Here is a 22,928-nt window from a genome sequence, read left to right as displayed (position 1 = left end):
CCGACCATGACCCGCCGGGCAGCCAACCGGGTAACCAAAGTCTTTGGGTTCCGGGGGGAGTATGGTTGCAAAGCTGACACTGAAAGGAATGACGGAAGGGCACCACCAGGTGTGGAGCCTTTGGCTTAACTGGACTCAACACGGGAAACCTCACCCGGCCCGAACGTGGCTCATAGGTGCATGCGACTGAGGCGGTGTGTGGAAAATGAACAGTCAACGTGACTCACAAGTGCATGTGGACTGTACACAGACGAAAGCAATTCAGGTGAGGAGTTGGAGGCGGACACATTAGCAGGCAGTGTGTACTGAACGATGACTAAGAGATAACTTAAAAAATCGGCAAGACTAGAATGGCGGGGGCGGAATGGGCGTCAGACAATCGAACTTGTCTATCTAGAGGATGTAAATGTCCTAACACGGGTTCCGTAGGTGAACCTGCGGAAGGATCGTTACCAGTTGTGCCGACCTGTCGTTGGACGGTTAGGACCCGAAACATCTCGGGCCCACTTCCCCGCCCTCTCTCCAGAGTTCCATCTTTGCATTCACTTACAGTTGTATCCTCAAACCCACCCCATTTGGAGAACTGTGTCTTTCAGGAAGTTTCACCCATTAATACATAATTATGCGGCTACGCCGTGGGTTGGCTAGTATACTTTAATCTAATTGGTCAGTAGTTACTGGATTCCCCTCAAAAGACCTTGGACTTCATTTAATATTAATTCAGCATTTTCCAGGCCTCTAAAATTAATGTAAGTATCATTTTGGAGGCTTAAAATTTCAAGGAATATAATAATCAGGTTGATTTCCTGATTTATAATGTTTTTGAAGATGTTATTTTTGAAATGTGTCTTGCTTCAGTGCCGTTTTGTTTTTATAATGGGACACCGCCATTGTTTGCTGCTCATGATGCAGGCTTGCCAGGCAGTTGCTTGGCAGAATGGCCGGGATTGTGCAATACGTACATCAATATCACGACCATATAAATGTCAGCGTCATTTCCTGACTCTCCATGTTTGTGGATGAATCAAGACTAAATATAACCCTCACATTATTGTTGTTTAAAGTGTTCTGATGCTATAATTTTTTCTCTGTTCTTCTGTTTTGGTTTATGTCTTGCATTTTTGCATTGTGGTGTAAAATGTTCTGGTTACTAACTCATTTGCTACAGTTCTTGACCTTTGATTTTGTCTCATGTCCTGGCCTTTATTTATTTACTTCCCACTTTCCTGGTTATGACCTTGGCTAGTTATTACAGTACAATCCATCATCTTACTTTAAACTGCTGCCACCCTACACAGTCAGCACAGAAAAAGCCTGTTGTTGTCATGTCCATCGTCTCCGTATAAAGCAACTCTGTGGACGGACGGATTTATTGAAATTTGTTACACATATGTTTCACGGAATTTCTCAGGGAAGTACAGTTTTCATTGCAATTTCTTGAACAGAGTATGCTGTAAAATTGTTTTTAAGTTTAAAAAGCATCGATGAATTTTCAAAATCTTCTGTCTGAAAACAGAGACGTTCTGTGGAGCTGTACCTACTGATTAATTTACTCGTTTCAGCTTGTATGTTTCCCTGTTTTATATGTTCATATGTTCACATCATATGATAGCGGCTTCTGTCAGCAAAAGAGGTTCCCCAAAACAATTTAATGAAACACACATGAGCAGCAAGGACCTCACCGTCACATCTATTGCTTGCATCCACACGAGTGGACTTCAACATACCTTTTAACTCTACTCGAGTACTTTCATGTAAATTTTTTGTTTAATTAATATGAGCAATAAATAACCATATACTCCCCACAATCAACAACATCTGACACAATTTGTACATCACTTGAGCTGGAATGAAAGCTCTTCAGCCGTCAAAACTCCATGTGGGCTCACTACGTGAAGGTGTAAAATGTTATTAAAATGTATACTCTGACACATTTTATAACATATATTATTTTTAATATGATTCATTGTTACTAGAATATGTAATAAAGAGAAATGTAATTTCCCTGTTTTAATGAAGTAAATGAAAATTAAAAACGCAGTAATTTTCAAAACAGTTACTGTAACTAAATCTTCCAACATATCTAAACCTTACGCCATGGGTATATTTTCTAACTTGTTTTTATAATTGGATAATGTTTGCCAACATCCTGTCTTTAGGAGTTTCCCTAATTTGTGGTGATCTCTAATAAAAAATAAAAAAAAACAAGTTAATGTTTTATGTAAATGTGATTATTACTACTCTTGAGGAGCACTAGCCTACAGGACTTTCACAGCTAAATTACATGTGTGAAACACATACTTTGCTATTTCCATTAAATATACTGTGACTTTCTTGTTAAGTCACAGTTAAAAACTATAAACAATGTTTCATCATTCCAGTTATGTATTTGAACATCATTTGGATGTTGTGTCTGTTCTGCCTTTGCCCTGATGCCAATGGCAGGTATGCCATCTTTGTATTTGTACTGGGAAAGGTCATTGTTCAGCCATTCTTGTGTTACTTCTGTTTGCTGTGGGATAACAAATCAAATAGTCCTGTATTAAAGAATCAGTCTTGACTTACATATCAAAAAAGATTTTTCAATTGTTCAGTGGGGCTAGTGGTCCACTTTTTTAAATAATATTTATCTTCCACAATGCAAGTTTTTGATTGTAACCCCTCTAGCTTATTCAAAATACTGTGTAACACAAATATCCATTTTATTTTGCTAGATGGAAGTGATTGTTGGAGATTTTGGAATAGTGGTGGTACCTCGTGACAACACTGACACTGACAGAATCATAAACCATTCCTCTGTTCTTCGCAAATATAAGGTAAGTTACAAGACATTATATAGAGAAACATTGGTGACTGGGTTGAACAGAAAACTTCCTGAATTGATTCTTCTTGATAAAGCTTAGCATTATTTTTGTATTTTTTTTTTAATTATATATTAAATCTCTGACTGCACAAGCCTACCCGACTAGCTAAGGTGAAGAAAGATAAAGATAGAAGGGTTGGTTTTTAATGTAGTGAGAAGGAAAGTTTCTGAAGGAGCATTATGTGCTTAAAATGTTATTATGTGCCATGTATTATTATGTTGATCTTCTGTATTATCAGATATTTTATCTCAGTGCAATGTCCATTGTAGATACCACAAAGCATTAGAGTTTATGACATTGATGCATCTGCACATGGCTGTCACAAAAGTCATATGAGATGCACACATGTGACTCAAGAATGACATCATGTTAAAAACTACTTGTTAAGCACAACTAGTTAGGAGGTACTGTTTGAGTTTGATTTTCTGCTGTCTGAATTTCATGTCCTGATTTCTCATTTTGTGTTATTTGGTTTTGGAAATACCTTTATATGGAAAATCTTAATATGGCTTAGGCTATTTCTGACCCATCTCTACAGCCACTTTTCTTATGCTTCTAAGCTCAAACTTTGCCTCTTCATATGCTTTCATATGCTTCACATTTCCCTATAGATTACTTAATAAATGTTCCATGATTCTACTTAAGAGATGCACAGATATATTGAAGGTCTCTTGTCTCCTAGATGATCCCCTAAGATTGATGTGACAAGCATATTGTATCTACCTATTCCTAATAATGTCAATGACAGAATGTCAAAGCCCTGGGAAAATAGACCTTTCCGTAGCCAGATTTTTGTGCAAAATGTTTTAATGCTTTGAAAGGGGTCAAAGACTTTAAAGACAAAAAATATCTTCAAAGGTAGAACGGAAAAAGTGTAAAAAAAACTTTGACCCAAGAGAACAAAACACGTTTCCTTTAATATTGAAATATTTATTATATAATAATAAAAAGTTCAAAGGAAAACAAAGGCAGGCACATCAAAAAAGGAAAGGAAAAAGGTTTACCTAAAAGGCAACCCTAAAATTGAACAAGTCCTAAACCTAAAAAAAATACCTTTAATGCTTGAGCAAGGGCTCCAAAAAGGGAATCTAATAACAAAACAATAGCAAATCCAAAAAAAGACAAGAACAAACCTTAATGTCAAAGTAGCCATATTAAACAAATACCATTATATATGTCATACAGGAAAGCGCAGTAATGAATAAACATCACAAGATTAAATAAATAAAATGTAGAACGAACAGAAACATAATTAATAATACACAAATTAATATTTAAAAGACAACAAACTGTTAAATAAAAGAAAACATACTGTACTTGAGCCATAACACATGCAATCTCATTTCCCTCCACAACACTTGGTTACTTTACATGCTTGCACATCATTCTCTCTCGGGTGGCCATGCACACCACTTTGACATAGCCGTGGATGCTGTTCTTGTTGACCTCAAATGATTCTTATGCAACTTTATAGTCAGTATGGCAGAAAATTTTTACAAAGGATTGCAATGCTCTTTTAAGTTGAAACTGGTGATCGTCAGTGGCTGCCCCCATGGTCCAACTAAAGGTCCTATACAGCTCCTCAGCATTTCACAGGTTGATCCTGACATTCTAAAATGTTGTAGCCAGAGGCTTTCAGCAGAATTTTCTCAACTACCACCTTACAGGTATTTCTGACATGTGGTCTTTTGCAATATTTGGCATACGGTGCAATAAAAGGGCAGTTTCTTTAAGTTCTGTAACAAGCAAACCAATCTTTGACATTTTACCTTGTGAGATGCTGTGCTTGTGTACACTGCTTACCACTTTGGATTCCTAATCAAGGTCTATGCTTGCAAATATTCTAATAACTTTTTGTGTCTTGGCAAAAAAAAAAAAAAAATCACCCATCACCAAATGCCAGTCCTAACGTTACTGGTGTCTCACCATGGGGTGGAGAGTTGGCTGTGTAGGGAGGGCAACTAAATACAGAAATTTTGGACGTGAGCGTTAGTAGGTTTACTAGAAACCAAGTTACCCAAACTACAGTATTCTATAACATTTCAGTAATTATTTACTGCTGTGATGGTGATTTTTCTGATCATAAAATAGGTCATTACGATTGACAAGAAGAATTCATAATTAATTGCAGAATTACAATATTTGAGGGTTCCTGTACAGTTCCTCTTTCTCTTGCATGATTTGGCTCAAAAACTAATCAGTACATCATCATCTCATAACAGGTTTATGTTTCAAGTTTGATATTTTTCCGTCCAGCTGTTTTAGCTCTAGACCAACCTCAAGAAACTGTGACACACAGACAGACACACACACACACACAGACAGACACACACCAATCATCGAGATATTGGTGTTTTTAGTATCAGGGGACCGTAAAACATCGAGATACATCAAAAATTATAGATCAAAATATTTGACAAATCTAAAGCTTTCTCTCCTCCCCCATAGACAATAGCTTATGGTGGAGGAAAGCGCAAAACACAAATAAGATACATTTTTATTTTAAATGATTTTTCATTTGGTGGGTGGACACCTTTTTTTGGGTGGTCTCTAACCAATCCCCTGCCCATCTGTAGTCACACTCCTTCCAATGGCAATATTTTTTATTACATCCTGAATTATCTTGTCATGTGCTTTTTTTGTTTTGTTTTGTTTTATTCAATAATAAAAAAAACTGTTCCTTTTAGACCCTATAACCCTTGTTTGGATTAAACGGGGTGAGAATATTACTACTTGTCATGCTTTCCTTTTTAGCCCAAACAGTCTTTTGAATTCACTTTTAAAATGTTCCTTATTTAATGATGAACACTTTCTGGGTGTCATGATCTGGAATTAACCTTGAGGTCAAGTAATTAAATGTTCTTGTCATTTTTTATTATTGCAAACATTTGTGAAGACATTATTTTTGAAATACTTCTTTCCTCAACACCTGTTTCTTTTCGTATAGGCACACCCATTATTTATGATGGAGGGTTGGCAAGCTGTTGCTAGGGAGGATGATCAGGAGAGTGTGATGTGTGACATCTTTATCATGCACTAGAATGGTCACTGTCATACAGTTCCTAACTGTCCACATTTGTAGATCAATCAAAACAAGGAAAAAAGGCCCTTGTATTATTGTTACTGTATCTCTAGTTACAAATGTTTTCCTGTTCTTTGACTCTGACTTACATCTTGCTTGTAGGCTTATTCTACATGATGTGTTTTGGTTGCTGACTTTGTGGCTACATTTCTTGTTGTACAATATTGTATCACATTCTGGCTTTTGCTTATTTAGTTCCTACCTTTCTGGTTATGACCTTAGCTTGTTATTACAATCACAAATCATCTTCTGATTCCATCCTACTTTAAACTGTAGCTACTCTGTGCTGTCAGTACACTCAGTCTGACAGAAAGACCTCCTTATAGATTGCCTTCGTGGAATAGACTGCTACTTGGGAGCTGGATGATATATGTGTAACCATGGGCACTTGCTGATTGCCATTACTAGTGGTTGCATATGATCATGACAACTGAAGCTAATACAAATAAAAAGGGACTGCTGTGTGAACCTCAACATTATCTCCCTTGAATCCTTGCTCCAGTCATACCTAGAGTATATTGGAAGAATGATACTTAAGCTTTTTTTAATAATGTAAGAACAGCAGCTTATTATATTACATGTTCGAAAACCATATGGAATGTAGGCAACAGAGAAAAAAATGGTATCTTGTGCCTATGACAACAAAAGGCATATAAATTACCATCTCCTTCCAGCAAGGTAATTATGTTGTGCACAGGATATTAACTCAGCTTGAAGAGCCGTTAATAACTGATGCCCTTGAGGCAATAAGTCATGAAAATGTGCTGGTAAGCTGTTTGCATAATAGAGTGACACAGGCGTTTTCTACTTATTTAGTGTGCACGACTTATCATCTTGTTTCCAAAATTTCTTTTCTCAAGTGGGTCATTTATTCTCTTGTACCCTCAACTTACTGGCTTGTGGTCCTAAGTTAATTATATTTTACCCACACTGATATGCTTTCTAACATTCCATCCTACCTTGAATTGTATAACACATTGTTTGAAAAATGATTTCCAAAACTGGTGGATTTGTTTGTTCATTACATATTGTTGTAAACCATGATGATATTCAAAGCACACCAGCTATGCAGAAGAAGCAAAAATAAAGTGTGTCTTTAGTCACTTGTATGAACACTTGTTTCTAAAGTAGTACAGTAGATAGCACCCATAAAACTTCAATCTACTAACATACTGTATGAGTTACACAACTGACCATTCTCCCCTTGTCTTTTTCTTTGTCTTCTGAGGATGTTTTGCTTACACAACTTATTGACTGCTCCCTTTGGCTGTGGGTTTCGAGAGTGTCTTCCCTAGCACAAGTTGGAGAGACAGGCATTAACCATTTGGTTTCCTTTGGAACACAAGTCATTTGTTTATGTAGTAAATGCTAGACCCCCTTTTATTAACATTTAACTTCAGTTCAAATGACAGATTTCATTTAGATGGCCTCTCTTTGGAATGCAGTTTCTGGGTTTCATCTTATAAGACTTATCAATCACAAACATCCAGAGATGTCTCCATGATGCACCATTTAAACACTTGGTCATTTATCAAAAAGCCATAACTCAACGATTGGCAACCTTGATAGACAAAACTTTAAACCGATTGTTAACCAAAACGTTGGGCTTATATGCACCCAAGAGGTCAATGACAAAACGTCCACTGCTTTCATTTATAATTCATTGCAAGCACTAGATCTGTGCTCTCTATAAGCTCTCCATGCTCTCGACGCAGTTGTCATTTCTGCTCAATTGCAGGACACCTGTTGCCTAGGGTGTGGCTATAGCAAAGGCTGGAGCGATCCTTTTTACTCCAAAAGGCAACCTATTGCTGGACTGTAAGAGTGGAAGACCATCTCTAACAGAGCTGGACAATGGTGCCACAAGTATGAACCTTACTAAAGTAAAGCAAGGTGCATAAGAAGGAAAGAGAGACTGTACATAAAGCCACACATTCGACTTTATGACAAAAGGTGTTGACTGATCACACTTAATTTTTATGCTAGCAAATGAGGACCACGGTGTGTGACAAAACTGCAATACTGCCCACAACCACAAGGCCTGACCAAAATAAAGAAGGAGAAAGTGCACTAAACATCCTTCCACATTTGCCAGAGAAAGGCAGCCCAGAATGATTGTGAACAAAGCTTCACTTGCACCCAGAGTCAACAAGAACAAACCATAAGTACGCCTACATTGATTCAGAGAACTATTGATTATTACTGATAGATGGATAAATCTTGCTAACATCTTCTGAATATTGATATTAATGTAAGTGAAAAGTAACAACCCTTATGTTAAGTTTCTCTTCCTACAGAAACACACAGAGGACCTTTGTGGTGGGGTTGTTGACCAGTGCAGACTAGCTGTGAGTAAATCAACGCCACCACTTCTGTGCCAGCACTAGAAACTTAATAACTAGCTAAAGTTTAACTTCTCAATCTAACCAGCTGAAAGACCAGAATTAATTTTTGAACATTTTAAAGCCGGTCCAGAACGAATGATGTTTCTAGTATAATTCTTTAGATAAGAAATAGAATTCATAAGTTATGTGCCATTTTCTATAAGAAAGAAAATTAAATTGTGATATTATTAGGTTCATAGTTTAATTATTATACAGGATTGAAAGAGATAACATTTTAATAAACAGTACTTGGAGGCATTACCATTTATACAAAGTCTTTAGTCGAAAACTACTAATCTCTATTACATCAGCGTCTGCACACCCACACACCTAGACATTACTAATTCATTAGTAGACCTTACTAATCAACTATCATTACTTGCATAAATTTATCTTTTTGTGTTGTTTGTTATTGTCCTTCATCTATATATCTATATACTGTGACGAACAGCCAGGGCCCTTTCCCGGCCGGGTTGTCGTTATAACGAAAGGACCAGGGGAGTAGACATACATAGGGTACTACCTCCAGGGTTGCAGCTCGGATTCCCACAGGGCTCCATGGGAGTTTGGCACAGCCCTGTTGGGTTCCATGGGGGTCATCGGGGGAAGTTTCAGAGCCCTACATTTCGGCTTTCACCACACCTCGGAGTGATTCCAGATCTCACTAATGAACCACCTGGAGTACTCCAAGTTGCAGCATAAAAGGAGCCACTTGCCTTCATTCAGGAAGCCAGAGTCAGGAGGAGGAGGACGAAACTGGCCAGTGGGGGAGTGGAAGCGGAAGAAGAAAGACAATGATTGTGCGTTGCTTTATTATTATGTTTATTATGCTTCTGTACTGTGTTTGGTACTGCACTGGTGGGGAATGATTTGGGAAGTAGAGACTTGTGCCTGGTGTCTATCTGTGTCGGGTTTTGAAAGCTGGTGCACCACAATACATATATATCTATGTTATATATTTATACTCAGGACGTTTAAAAAGTTTCTTCACTTTTTTAACTCTATTAAGAATTTCAAAAACAAATTGCATCAACTTTCTACATAGTCACCTTCCTTTATGATGCAGTTTTCCCAGCATCGTACCAACTTTTTAATGTCATCAGAAAAAAATGTTATTGGTTGCACTCGTAGCCACTGATGCACCGCTGCTTTGACATCATCATCACATGGCCATAGTTGGACGTCCGGAGCCCGCTGCATCTATCACATTAGTGCTGCCATTTTCAAACATTTCAATCCACTCATAGACGACTCTATGAGAGAGAACTTTATCCCCATACTGAGCACACATGTGGAGATGAATTTGTGCTCCCGGCACACCTTCTGCCCACACAAGAGTATGACAGAACGCTGTTCCTCTTTGGTGCAATTTATAAGTTTTGCAGCCATCTTCACCACAGGGTGACAACTCTTATACTGAACTGCAAGGGCAGCCAGCTTGCCAGGCAGAACTAGTCACATGACACTGTCAGACGCGACCAATTACTATTCCTCCTGCCTTCATATAAAAGTGTGTAAACATTTTGAAATTCCCTCGTATATAGTCGCATATATCCATCTTCTATTATCCTTATGTTATGAATAAATTGTATAATTTGATTTATTGCAGCAAGCATTTTTGGGTTGTTTGTTGAAAAATCACCATGTCTAAACCACAAACAGAAAAAGTAAAAGTTACTTAATGTGGACTTTCACCAGCTGATTAACTTTGTTCAAAAACGGAATGGATCTCTTGATAGTGAAAGATGAAACAGAGATTTCTTTCATATCCCCTTTTAGGGTTTGGTATCAGTTTGCTTGCCACTCAGCTCTTCCTATTTAATTCTTAGTTTATACCTTGACATCTGGCTGATTTGGCCAGTGCCACTGTGAGCAGTGCCTTGGACAAGCTCTGATAGTTAGTACCACATAATGGGGTCCTTAATAGATGTACCAGGGTAGGTTAGAGGCTGAACTGGCCTATGAGGTTAGTAAGGGGTACTCTAACAGAAGGAAACTGCATTAAATGATTTTCTTCTTCATATCATGTATTGAGTAGCTACTTACTACTTTGTCACATAAAAAATGTTAAAGAGTGCAATTTTTATTAATCACATATTAAAATATTTCATATCCATTAATTTTGTATGTAGTATAAAATGATTAAAATGCTCTTTGATTTTGAAATCAAAATAAAAAAATCAATATTCTGCCTTTTCAGCTTGTGTTTATGCACCATGAACATTTCTGTGTGCAGTTAGAATTAAGAGTAGTTGACTAAATCAAAATATTGTCTGAATCCTCTTAAAGTATAAGCCTTTGTGGATATAATCTTCCTACAATACATACCAGCCATATAATCTTAATTTAATTTTTTATTTTCAATAACTGCTTCATGGTAGAATTCACAGAGCTGAAATTCTGGGTATTTCCTGAAAAAGCAGGCCATGGTAAATGACCATTCTTTGGTCTGAGCTGACTTATGGGGCTTAGAATGAAAACAGACGGCAAAATGACCTTTTACAAAGATTCACATTTTACTGCACAGAACTTAAAAAGCAATTTAGTTTAACACATTTTTTCCTGCTTATTGACAGCTACACACCAAGTAATGCTGAATTTTAAAATATGACTTTCAATGTTAAACTTATTATATACAGTGGAAGTATATTAGTCATTCCCATCTTAATGTTTTTCTAGTAGCAGAATTTACATTCTGAACCTTCACACTGTACTGTTAAGGAGAAGCACACTGGTGGGGGGTTATGGCTGATTTCAAACTTTGATTGCTTTTAGAGAAAATAAGTTCATTAACTCTGTGACATTCAACATATTTAGCATTGATGGAAACCGATTTTCAGTGATTTGAGTACTCGTTATTGCAAAATTTAATTGTAAACATTAATTGTTTTAAGATGCAGCACACATAGTTCATTTATTTGATGTTCACTAACTTTTCTTTCTCAGCCCACCTTCATCATCTATCTATCCAACATAAGGTGCCACTTTCCTTTCTCTGAATTTGCCTGCAGCTCTTAGTCTTGAAGCTGTGTGCTTTAGGCTAAATGGAGTCTCTAAGTGAGTGAGTGAGCATGTTTGCATGAAGTGTCCAAAGTCAGAAGTTTCTTTTTTTTCTATTTGTTTTGTTTTCTTTATTATAGAAGCACAAATGCTGCAAATATCCTAAAGCACATAATATTTACTTGTAATGTACAGTATAACTACTTTACCCGATTGAATAAATCAAAACCTGGTGAAATGAAACATGACTAAAGCGCCACTTCCACCAGAACATCTAAATACTTGGCACCACTCTAAACCTGCCGCACACCATCTGCTGTACACAAAATGAGACAAAAATGAAAACTGCATTCTTGTATTGACATGGGAATAAAAGTGAAGCTCACAGCTAGTGGGAATGGAGCGCCAAGGCGATCTCTTAATTAAGCTACACTTGTTCAGTTAGGCTGAAAAATTGAGAGTATGCATCACTTTCTCCTCCTAGAATGTCCTACTATATTACCTGTGTAGATCTCTCAATTCAAAAATGGTTGGTGTCTCCTGAGAATTTACTTGGCCTGCATTCTTTATTTGATAAATTTCAAAAGCTATTGGGCTGTAGTAATTTGATAGATTGACCATATGTGGTGAATGAAGATCATCTGATTTTTAGCTAAATGATTAATCTACCGCTACTAGCAATAATTTATTTTATGTAAGTATTGAAATGTCCTCACCTGATAATATAAAACATGGACTGTAGGGGTCACTGTTGATCCATCCTCTAAACAGAATAATGTTAGTCAAAAGACATAAAAAGATGATAAATTACCAACACTAGTAACAGAATGGAGGGAAATTGAACAAGGAGGAGACAAAATACCAAAGCTGTTTCAGAGGCCTAATTGCCACTTGGGCCTAATTAAACAATAATGAATTCCTTGTCTACAAGGCAGGGCGGCCAACTCACTTACCCACCAACATTACCCACCACAATTTCCTTTCATTCTCACTTTCACCCACTATTTGATCGCTTGTCAAACCCATCCTCCTGTCTCCACTCAGTGATCTCATGAAGCTTTTAGGCCCTTTCCAGAAGCTTTTCTGGGAAAAATCAGACATTTATTCAGAATCAGGAATGATCTAGACAACAACTGAACCACAGGGTTCCCTGTTGACACCTACAACACTAAGGATTTCAGCAATGTATGAAGTAGCAGTTGATAATTAGGAGTTCTATTAGTGCTCCATTGTTGTCTGGCTAATGAAATTTATTCTGATACTGTGAAATACACCAATAGTTCAACAGAATGCTGTGACTTAGGATATGCGTATCTTAAACAGACTAATCCCATCATACATGGTATGAAAGCTAAGGGGCAGCAAACTCAAACACAGAAGACAAGGTTACCTCATAAACACAAGCACAAAACAAGTTGTTTCTTCTGTCTCTCTACTGCACTGCTCTCATCCAGTCAAGTGTTGCATTCCTTCCTCACAGATCTGACTTACATTTACATTTACATCATTTAGCAGACGCTCTTATCCAGAGCGACTTACAACAGTGTTTGTTAGTTTTTTCGCATACCCCTTGGGGTCAGCGCAGGGTCAGCCATTGTACAGTGCCCCCTGGAGCAATTACAGGTTAAGGGCCTTGCTCAAGGGCCCAGCAGAGTAGGATCTCTTTTGGCAGTGACGGGGATTCGAACCGGCAACCTTCGGGATACCAGCGCAGATCCTTAGCCTCAGAGCCACCACTCCGCCCGGACAAGGCAGCACAGTCCCTTTTATTGAGGACCCGGGAGTACTTCTGGTGCCAGGGCTTTTCCCCGTTTGAAGTACTTCCAAATATCAGGGAGTGTAACCCACTACAGCACCCTCGGACCCCAGCAGGACTACATTACCAGACTACATTTCCCAGCATGCACTACTGGTTTCCGACCAGGGCTGCTGCCATCTAGCATCCTTGGGGAATAAACAGTCCTTCCTTTTTATCATGGTCAGGGAAGGTACTCCAAATATATCCTACCAGGATGCCTGTCCATCTTCCTGGAGCTTCCCGTCTGGGATGTCCATTCATCGATCCATCTGGGGAGCCTTGTTCGGGTACGGCATCTTTCTCTTTCTCAGCTGGGATGCCTGTCCATCCACTTGGGGCCTTTCCTGACTTGTACATACTTCTGTGTAGGAGAGCAGAAGCCACCAACTCACTTGTTTTAGCTTTGCTAATGTTAGTTTTAACAACAGTGAAATATTTGTTTGAAAATTCCTTTATTTGGGACATTGTCATTGTTCTGTTTTAATTTCTTTTAAAGTAAATCTAAAACTTGCAAGCAGATAATTTTGTTTTCTTTTCTATGTTAAACTATGTTCTATGTTAGAGTTAAACTAAAAAAATGTTATTTACACCACCCTGCAACAGACCAATGCTGCAGCTCTAGCACAATAGTAGAAGCACTCAACTTTGAGGGAAATGCAGTCTAAAATATTAGGATACCCAGTTTTCCTCAGAATATTATGTATCGGAGCATATTTTCTCACAAGCAGCATTAAATGTTTTTCAAACTTATTTTCCTCCCACTGTCCGGCCATTATGCGTTTGTCCCCAAGTCATTCCATTTTTACAGCACTGACACATCCTGACAGGAAACTCCCAACTCTGCGGTCTTCATTCAGGCATTTCACATCACATCCTGTACCGACAGTTCCAGTCCTGGCAGGACCTCCATCCACAGCCAGCAGTAGGACACCCTGATAATGTGGCACAGTAGAGCGTTTACTGCTGAGCTGAATGAAGGAACGAGTTTTGTTGTATGATGTAATGCTCTCCTGATCTGTACAAATTAGAAAATGTATACAGTAATCCCTCCTTGATTGCGGGGGTTGCATTTCAGAACCCCCCGCGAAAGGTGAAAATCCGCGAAGTAGAAACCATATGTTTATATGGTTATTTTTATATTGTCATGCTTGGGTCACAGATTTGCACAGAAACACAGGAGGTTGTAGAGAGACAGGAACTTTATTCAAACACTGCAAACAAACATTTGACTCTTTTTCAAAAGTTTAAACTGTGCTCCATGACAAGACAGAGATGACAGTTCCATCTCACAATTAAAAGAATGCAAACATATCTTCCTCTTCAAAGGAGTGCGCGTCAGAAGCAGAGAATGTCAGAGAGAGAGAGGGCTGTTTGGCTTTTAAGAATGCGAAGCACCGCTGGACAAAGCAGCTGCAAGGAAGGGAGCAATATAAAGGTAGTCTTTCAGCATTTTTTAGAGGAGCGTCCGTATCCTCTAGGCCAGTGTGCGAACAGCCCCTCTGCCCACACCCCCTCCGTCAGGAGCAGAGAATGTCAGATAGAGAGACAGAGAAAAACAAACAATCAAAAATCAATACGTGCTCTTCGAGCTTTTAAGTATGCGAAGCACTGTGCGGGAAGCATGTCACTTGACAAAGCAGCTGCACAGAAGGGAGCAACGTGAAGGTAATCTTTCAGCATTTTTAGACGTGCGTCCGTATCATCTAGGTGTGCGAACAGCCCCCCTGCTCACACCCCCTCGTCAGGAGCAGAGAATGTCAGAGCAAGAGAGAGAGAAAAGCAAACAATCAAAAATCAATACGTGCTGTTTGATCTTTTAAGTATGCGAAGCACCGTGCAGGAAGCATATCGCTTCACAAAGCAGCCACATGTAAGCCCAGCAAGGAAGAGAGCAATGTGAAGGTAATCTTTCAGCATTTTTTGAGGAGCGGCCGTATCCTCTAGGGGTGCAAACAGCCCCCGTGCTCACAATATATTTGAGGAGTTTTATTTAATATGTAATACGTGCTCTGGTTGGGTAGCTTCTCAGCCATCTGCCAATAGCGTCCCTTGTATGAAATCAACTGGGCAAACCAACTGAGGAAGCATGTACCAGAAATTAAAAGACCCATTGTCCGCAGAAATCCACGAACCAGCAAAAAATCCGCGATATATATTTAAATATGCTTACATATAAAATCCGCGATAGAGTGAAGCCGCGAAAGACAAAGCGCAATATAGCGAGGGATTACTGTATATTGAATTGATTTTTTACTTCAAAAGAGACACAGCTGGAACATTTAATAGTGGTATCTTTAAAAATGGTGTAATACAAATATTTTATTTTACTTTCAGGATAATATTATTGTTGTGAAAGATGATATGAATCACCCCATGTCTATTGTCAGTTCTACCAAGAGTAGGTGAGTATTGCAAATTGTCATTTCAGTATTTTCTTTGTGCTTTGTCATTAGTGTATTTTAAGTAAATTGTGCCTTTTTGAGAACAAATGCTTCCTGCACATGAAAATAATAATTGTGATCAACATTTAATGAACCTTTCAGAGCAAAAATCTGCAATTATGCAACCAAATGCCTTCCAAAAAACAACTGATTTTATTCAGCATTTTCAAGTGGAACTAATGATTTTTTTCTTGTTAATGTAATATAAATCTTTTCAAATAAACTATTGTGCACAGGTGGAAGGACCCTCGAGGAATTCAAGGAAGTGTTGGGGTGCCAATCAGGACACACCTTTTAATCCTCACTTAAAGATTATAAAGAAAACATGCTCTTGATGATTCAAAACTAGCAAAGGCAACAGAAATAAATGACAGTCTTCTCAACTCTCGTGGTAGAGCGGCTCTTGTCCGAAAGCTTCAGTCAGGTTGCAATTCAGGATCAGATTGAGACGACTCTCTCTGAGGCATCTGGGCTTTTATAGTGATCTGACCAGAAGGGGCGGAGTTCGATTCCTGTCGTTGCAGGCGAATAAAGAGACAACATAGTTAGTAACAGAGCCCCTTCTTGCTCCAGAGTGGTATCGCTCACCACAAGTAAGCCCAGAAGTTACTCTTCTGAAGCATCTGCATGATACAATATCACGTTAATTTCATACTAGTGTCATATTTAGTGCTTTCGTAAGTAATGTGATATATTAATAAATTGAACTGAAAGAGTTAAGGTAGGGAGCTACAGTTAAACTTAATGTATCCATGAAGGTAAGATGACCATGAAAAGTAGTGAAAGAATTAATGACCAAAATACAACTAAAGGCAAACAACCTTGCTATTATTTTATCTAGGTCTTTCTAGGGGTCACTACTCCCAAATTGTTTTACAAGTCCAAGACAGTGTTCAGAAGCCATTAAAAAGGCTAACAGAATGTTAGGTCACATAGCACAATGTGTAAGGTACAAGTCCAAGGAGATTCTGCTCAAGTTTTACAATGCACTGGTGAGGCCTCATCTTGAGTACTGTGTGCAGTTTTGGTCTCCAGGCTACAAAAAAGGACATAGCAGCACTAGAAAATGTCCAGAGAAGAGCGACTAAGCTGATTCCAAGGCTGCAGAGGATGAATTATGAAGAAAGATTAAAAGAACTGAGCCTTTACAGTTTAAGCAAACGAAGATTAAGAGGAGATATGATTGAAATTAAAATTATGAAGAGAATTAGTACAGTGGGTTGAGACTGTTATTTTAATATGAGTTCATCAAGGACACAGGGACACAGTTGTAAACTTGTAAATTTCGTGAAAACCTTAAGAAGTTTTTCTTTACTTAGAGAACCGTAAACACATAGAATAAGTTACCAAGTAGTGTGGTAGACATTAAGAGTTTAGGGACTTTCAAAACTAATCTTGGTGTTATTTTAGAGAATTAAGTGGATAGGAATAGCAGGCTTTCTTGTGTTGAATGGCCTGTTCTCATCTATATTGTCTAATGATTGTATAAAGTCCACTTAAGTGTGACATTTAGGTGTATGAAAGGATTGCTATTTAGTGTCTGTGGATGACAGTTCAGTCAATTTATCACAATAATTGCATAAGAATATGTAAAGCCTTTCTGTTTAAAGGACACCAACTTCAAATAAACTGTTGTATCCAGTGCCTTTCTGCAGTGAGCACCACTTGTAATACACTTTATAAGTGCAGCGCTGTGGTATAATTGAGTATGTACTTCTTTTTCTACAAGCAAACAGCCTTGGCAGCTTTTGAATATTAGAACAAGGCCTTTCACCCCAACAGGCTTGTTAATCCTTTTCATCTAATTTCTCCAATTAAACAAGTTGAGTTTTAACAGTCCCCAAAAGATATACCTCCTATAATCTTCCCTCAAAGCCCATACCTTGGAGTCCTAAAATCAGTTTAGTTGCTCTCCTCTGTACCTTACCTAGCACTGCCATTTCTGTTTTATGGGGACTGAAACTGCACACTGTATATTCGAGATGAGTGCTTTCCATAGCCTGATTATAATCTCCTTTGACTTTTACTCTATACATCATGGTATGCAATCTAACATCTTATTAGCCTCCTTTACAATTGAAAATTTCTAAATCCAATGCTAGATGGTGGCTCCTGAGAATTAACTTGTTCCACATTGTTAATCTCATAAGGTCACAAAGCAATTGAGCTCTTGTAAGTTGATTGTTTGATCATAGACAATGCATGAAAATCATCTGATTCCTCTTATTGACTAATTGATTAGTCCGATTGTACTAGCAATTATTTATTTTAAAAAGGTATATTACATGAGTATATAAAATAATGCTTCAGTAACCTCTATCCATGTTTATGCTACAACCTGAAAAATATTAAAGGACAAGTTCAGTATTTTTCGAGTAGAAGTTATTTCATCACAATCATGGTATATATTAGTTTCCGACATGAAATTACATTCCAAAGTGTGCTTTGTAACAGAACTAATGGATGCTGGTGTCCCAATTTGAAGAAATATCTTAAAACTTACTGTAGAGAAAAGCCAAGCAAAATGACACCTTTTATTGGCTAACTAGAAAGATTACAATATGCAAGCTTTCCAGCTTGGCTTTTCTCTACATTCATAATGGCTAACACGGTACAGCACCCTAGTACTTAAAACTTACTGGAAAGATTCATTTTTCAAGCCAAAAATGTTACTGAATTCTGGTCCATGTCTTGAGACTTCAGACATTTTGCAAGTCATATTGGGAGACACATTTTGAATTCAGGCTTGGCCACTGTCTGTGTGGGCTTCTCTCTAAGTATTCTGGTTTTCCTTCAACATCTCAACATTCTACAGATATGGACAGTACAGTGGTTGGGGTCCTGGATTTGAATCCTGCTCCTGGTCATTGTCCATGTGAAGTTTGCATATTCTTGTTCTCCCTGTGTCTATCATTTTATCCTTCACCATTTCCAAAGATGTGCAAGTCAAGTTAATTGACAACACTCCATGAGTCTGAGTGTATGTGCAGGTATTTGGGTGTATTTGTGTGAGTGGGTCCTTTGGTGGGCTAGAGACATTTGCTTTGTGGCTGGTGCTGATGGCATAGGCTGTGACCTCCCAAGATCCTAAAACAGGTTTGAGAACGTTGGTATGTAAAGTCAAAGAAATGCCTGTTACGTTAAGTGAAGCCTGTAAATAGGCCCAGAAGAAGTGATTGTGGGAGCATGATTGTGACCTGAAATGGAGTAGCACTCTCCCAGACACCCTGCTTTGTGTCACAAGCTCCTGTCCTCCCTCTTAATCATACATTGAACTAAAAGTACTTGAAAATGCATGGATGCATAGACATTTCATTTATATGAGCCTTCAAAATATAAATACATTGAGATATCTAGACTCATGCTCACCAGAGTAAACAATTATTAGAATAAGGACTGACTTGTGATGTAAAGTTTTGTGATGTTTCATAAACTGTGTTACCAGAATCTCATAAGAATTCCAAGAGACTTTATTATGGTTTATGTTCTTAATGCTGAGGTCACCAAACCAGCATATAAAGCAAATGTAACTGGAGATTCAATAAAGGAGTTATAAAAATGTTTTTTTATGTTTTGCCCACATTAAAACAATTTACTTTCCTTGGAAATCAAAGCTGAGTCTGCCCCTTCTTACCAATTCATTCTATGTTGAGATCAAAAGTTAGTGTCTGTCAAAGACAGGTAATAAAATAATTAAAACATATTTGCTATGTCTTGCCCTTTATGTGCCTTCAGCTCCTTTGCCCTGTGTTTGAACTTCTCTTGAACAGTGTTCCCATAAAGCCTGCTTCTCAGACTCTGTCATTATATACACAATGTCTTTCTCACCTCCTGTCTGGTTTTATACTTAACGTCTTTGAAGGCGACTATCTCCGTATGCCTCATACACCATTATTTCTCCTTGTGTGTCTCACACTTGGATTTCCAAAGCCAAACTGACCAATCAGATTGCTTTGAGGGACTGGGCAGAATGACCTTAGTGTTTTATTATATAGTAGATTGTTCCCAGATATTTGCAGTGCTCTACCATGTCCACTGTCTCCCATTTATAAAATGCTGAGAGAGTGAGAGGAGGGGTGCTCTTGAGTTGTACAACCATATCCTTTGTCTCAGAGATATTTTTCTGTATAAATGAATGATCACATCCTTGAACAAACTTAATCAGGTCCATGGCTGTCCTCCTTATTTTTTTTTTTTAAAAGTCTCAAAATTACAGAGTCCTTGGCAGATTTCAGGATACATCTGCCCTTGTGTGAAGTCCTGCAGTCCTTTGTGTACACAATAAACGAAAGAGGTGACAGTCAGCAACCTTGAGGTGTCCCCATAGATGTGTTAAGACTCTAAGTCATTAACACTCATGCTTTGTGTTCTGCTTGTTAAAAAGTCCAGAATCCACCCTACCAAGTTAGTGTTCACAAACACATTGGATCAATCAGTTTTTCAACTGTAATGTGGGTCTGGACTGTATAAAAAGCTAATGAGAAATCATTACTATTAATGATACAAAAAGTGCTTTTGTTTATTAAAAAAGTGTATTAAAGTGGTGATGCTAAACACTTGTTGTCCTTTCTTTTTTCTCTGTAGACTGGCCTTACAACATGGAGATGGTCATGTAGTGGATTACTTGAGCCAACCAGTTATTGACTACATCTTGCAGAGTCAGCTGTACATAAACACATCTGGATAGAGGCCTGACTTCTTCTCCATCTCCGTGTCATGATCTCTCCGTCTTGCTCTTTCTCCCTGATACGGCCTTTAGTTTTTCTCTGTCACTCTCTTCTTCTTCTTCTTTCTGTGTAATTCCAATCCCCTGCTGCTCTATTGCTTTCCATGTTCAGCAGCCTTTTGGTGTCACTGTTTGTCCAAAGTATAACATAGCAACTTGGGAACCCCGCAGGGGTACCACATTGTAAAATACAGCACAGAATCCAGTTGTTCTTGAATTGGCTTTCTTCTGTGCATGCTAGGGGCTGCTTGGGGGGTAGGGGCTGGGGTGGGCTGCGTTTGTTGGGCTGGGGTATAAGTACTGTTTTTCTTGTACAATGCTCTTTTAGCTTTTGCTCTTTATTTCATGCTGCATGTGCATATAGTTCTTTCTTAGCATGAAACTTTTAATTATAAAATATATTTATAATCCATAGTGAAAATATTCAATAATTACTAATGGGACCTTGAGTCAACAAGGTGACCTCACACTTGCTGGTGCATTCTCTTGCTCTCTGGCCACTGTAACTGAGGTATTGCTGTTCCTCCCTGACTACAGTGTCAGCGCTTACTGCCATTCAAGATGTTTTTATGTTACTCTGTGTCACTTTGGAGGTTTGACAACAAGGTTCCAGGATGGAGGTTATTGTGGTAACGTTTGCTTGGGTTTTGCATTCCAGCATGTGTGCCACTGCCAATCTCTTCCTGTCAGTCAGTTCTGTTTTTTCTCATTTGGTTGAACCTTCTACATGTACAGTTATGTGTCTGTTATTTTCTGATAATCTCTCCATCCATTTTTCTGAATCCACTTTTTCCAGGCTATGAAGAGATATAACTTAAACGTATCCAATTATCATCATGCTGCATGTGTCTTTCAGTGTGGCTCACAGATGCAGTCAGAGGTTTTGGAAAGCCAAGCAGATTCTTGGGTTATTGGGACAGTACTGGAAAATCTCATTTGATATTTAGGCTGCATTACTTAATGAAGGAGGTAGACCTTTTTAATGTAGTATTGTTCGTAGCAGATGATCTTGGTTTTTACATTGCAATGATTAAGTCTTACATCACGAACTTAAACACAGAAATTCATATGGCAATGAAAGAGTCCTCAGAAATGAGTGACATTTAATAGGGAATACTACTAAATATCGTATGTTAAAATGTTCTTATTTGGCCTGGTATTATCCACAGCCTGTGTGAGCATAGAGAATCACTGGCTTACTAAGATCTTTCTAGTCTGACGGCTGATTACGATGTGGCTGTAGAACTGAGAGCTCTGACATGACTGCCTCTGCATTGACAACATCTTTTAAATTTTCATTAACCTTACACTTGTCATCATTAACATCATCCTTAATCATAACCTGAACTGATGATGATGAATCCTGAGGAATATTTCAAAAATTCATCATCGTTAATTTTACTGACTTCGCTGAAACTTGTGAATTAGTCCATTGTAACAGCCCTACGTATGAAAGCCTAGCTTGTTAACATCATCTTTCCAGGACCCACAGACAAGAAGGTGCCATTTCAGACTGAAGGCTTGCCTTAATTGGAAGATCATTACTCAAGTATTGGCTGTAACTGAATAGGTTTACAAATTCATTGTCAAGTTTTATCTTAAAAGTTTCACTTTATTATGATATTGGTTACTTTTGTTCCAAGGACACATGCATGTTGTGGTTAACAGCTTTATAAACACACACTGCCATACTGTAGTGCTGACTCTGTCCATTATGCCTGTATCTTTTTCTTCTCTTTTTTTTTTTGGAAACACTTGGATATTTTGTTCGTATAAAACTGGAAATGTCAGCAAAAGGAACTCTTCTTGCATCAATAAGAGAGGCTTTTGAGTTAACTGGCTTTTCAAATCAGGATTATGACTCCTGTGACCTTAGCCAATGCACGCTTTGAGGGTTATCTTAAAATTAAATTGGTTCAACTCTGGTACAGTATTGTAAGAGATTACTTGTGTTCTGTTTTGTGCATTGTATTTAGTCCATCTTGTGACACCCATTTCGTGACCCACCTACCTGGGAAGGGGTCTCTCTCTCTCTCTCTCTCTCACTCTCTGAATTGCCTTTCCTAAGATTTCTTCCATTTTTTTGTCCTATTAGTTTTTTGGGTTTTTTTTTCTTGTCTACATAGAGAGGCAAGGCCTTTTCAAGAAAGAGTGTGTGTTAAAGCCCATTGTGGCATTTCTTGTTGCTGTTGTTGTTGTTGCAAGAACTGCATAGCTATGATGGACTGCCATCCAATCCAGGGTTGTTTGCTGATGCTGTATGGGTAGACTCTTGGATTTGCAGCCCATAACTGGACTAAGCAGGATCAGAGATGGATGGATTAATCCTGGAACTTTATTGCCAGACCAATTGTCTTGAAAGAATCCAACGTAACATACAGAGAAAGATCCAGGTGAAACCAATAAGTTGCACTGAATCATATACAGTAGCAGGAAAGTTTATTTGTATTTAATATTTTAACCTCATTTAAACCTCATGTTCACTGCTGCACATGCTATTAGCACTTAGAAAAAATGTGTGTAAGTCATCTTTTGAGAGAGGCGATGATCTGCATGATGACAGAAGAGGGACAGGAAGCAGGAGCATTCAACCTAATCAATGGTTTCTTCTGCTTTAAGACCTCCCATTGGAA

At 38.2% G+C, this 22,928-nt stretch overlaps 1 protein-coding gene across 1 annotated transcript in view; it reads left to right on the top strand.

The window, feature by feature from the left end:
• The window catches only part of nmnat2 (nicotinamide nucleotide adenylyltransferase 2), a 367,363-nt gene extending 345,604 nt beyond the window's left edge, over nt 1-21,759 (top strand). Inside the window, exons 9-11 of the mRNA XM_028811343.2 lie at nt 2,715-2,816; nt 15,463-15,530; nt 20,154-21,759. Of these exons, the coding sequence (XP_028667176.1) occupies nt 2,715-2,816; nt 15,463-15,530; nt 20,154-20,256 (273 nt within the window). The 3' untranslated portion in view covers nt 20,257-21,759. The remainder of the gene's footprint in view (nt 1-2,714; nt 2,817-15,462; nt 15,531-20,153) is intronic.
• Nucleotides 21,760-22,928: the final 1,169 nt, after the last annotated feature.

The sequence above is a fragment of the Erpetoichthys calabaricus genome, chromosome 10 (assembly GCF_900747795.2).
Source record: "Erpetoichthys calabaricus chromosome 10, fErpCal1.3, whole genome shotgun sequence".
NCBI lineage: Eukaryota > Metazoa > Chordata > Cladistia > Polypteriformes > Polypteridae > Erpetoichthys > Erpetoichthys calabaricus.
Note: the sequence above shows the minus strand (reverse complement) of the source record. Positions and strands in the feature narration are given on the sequence as shown.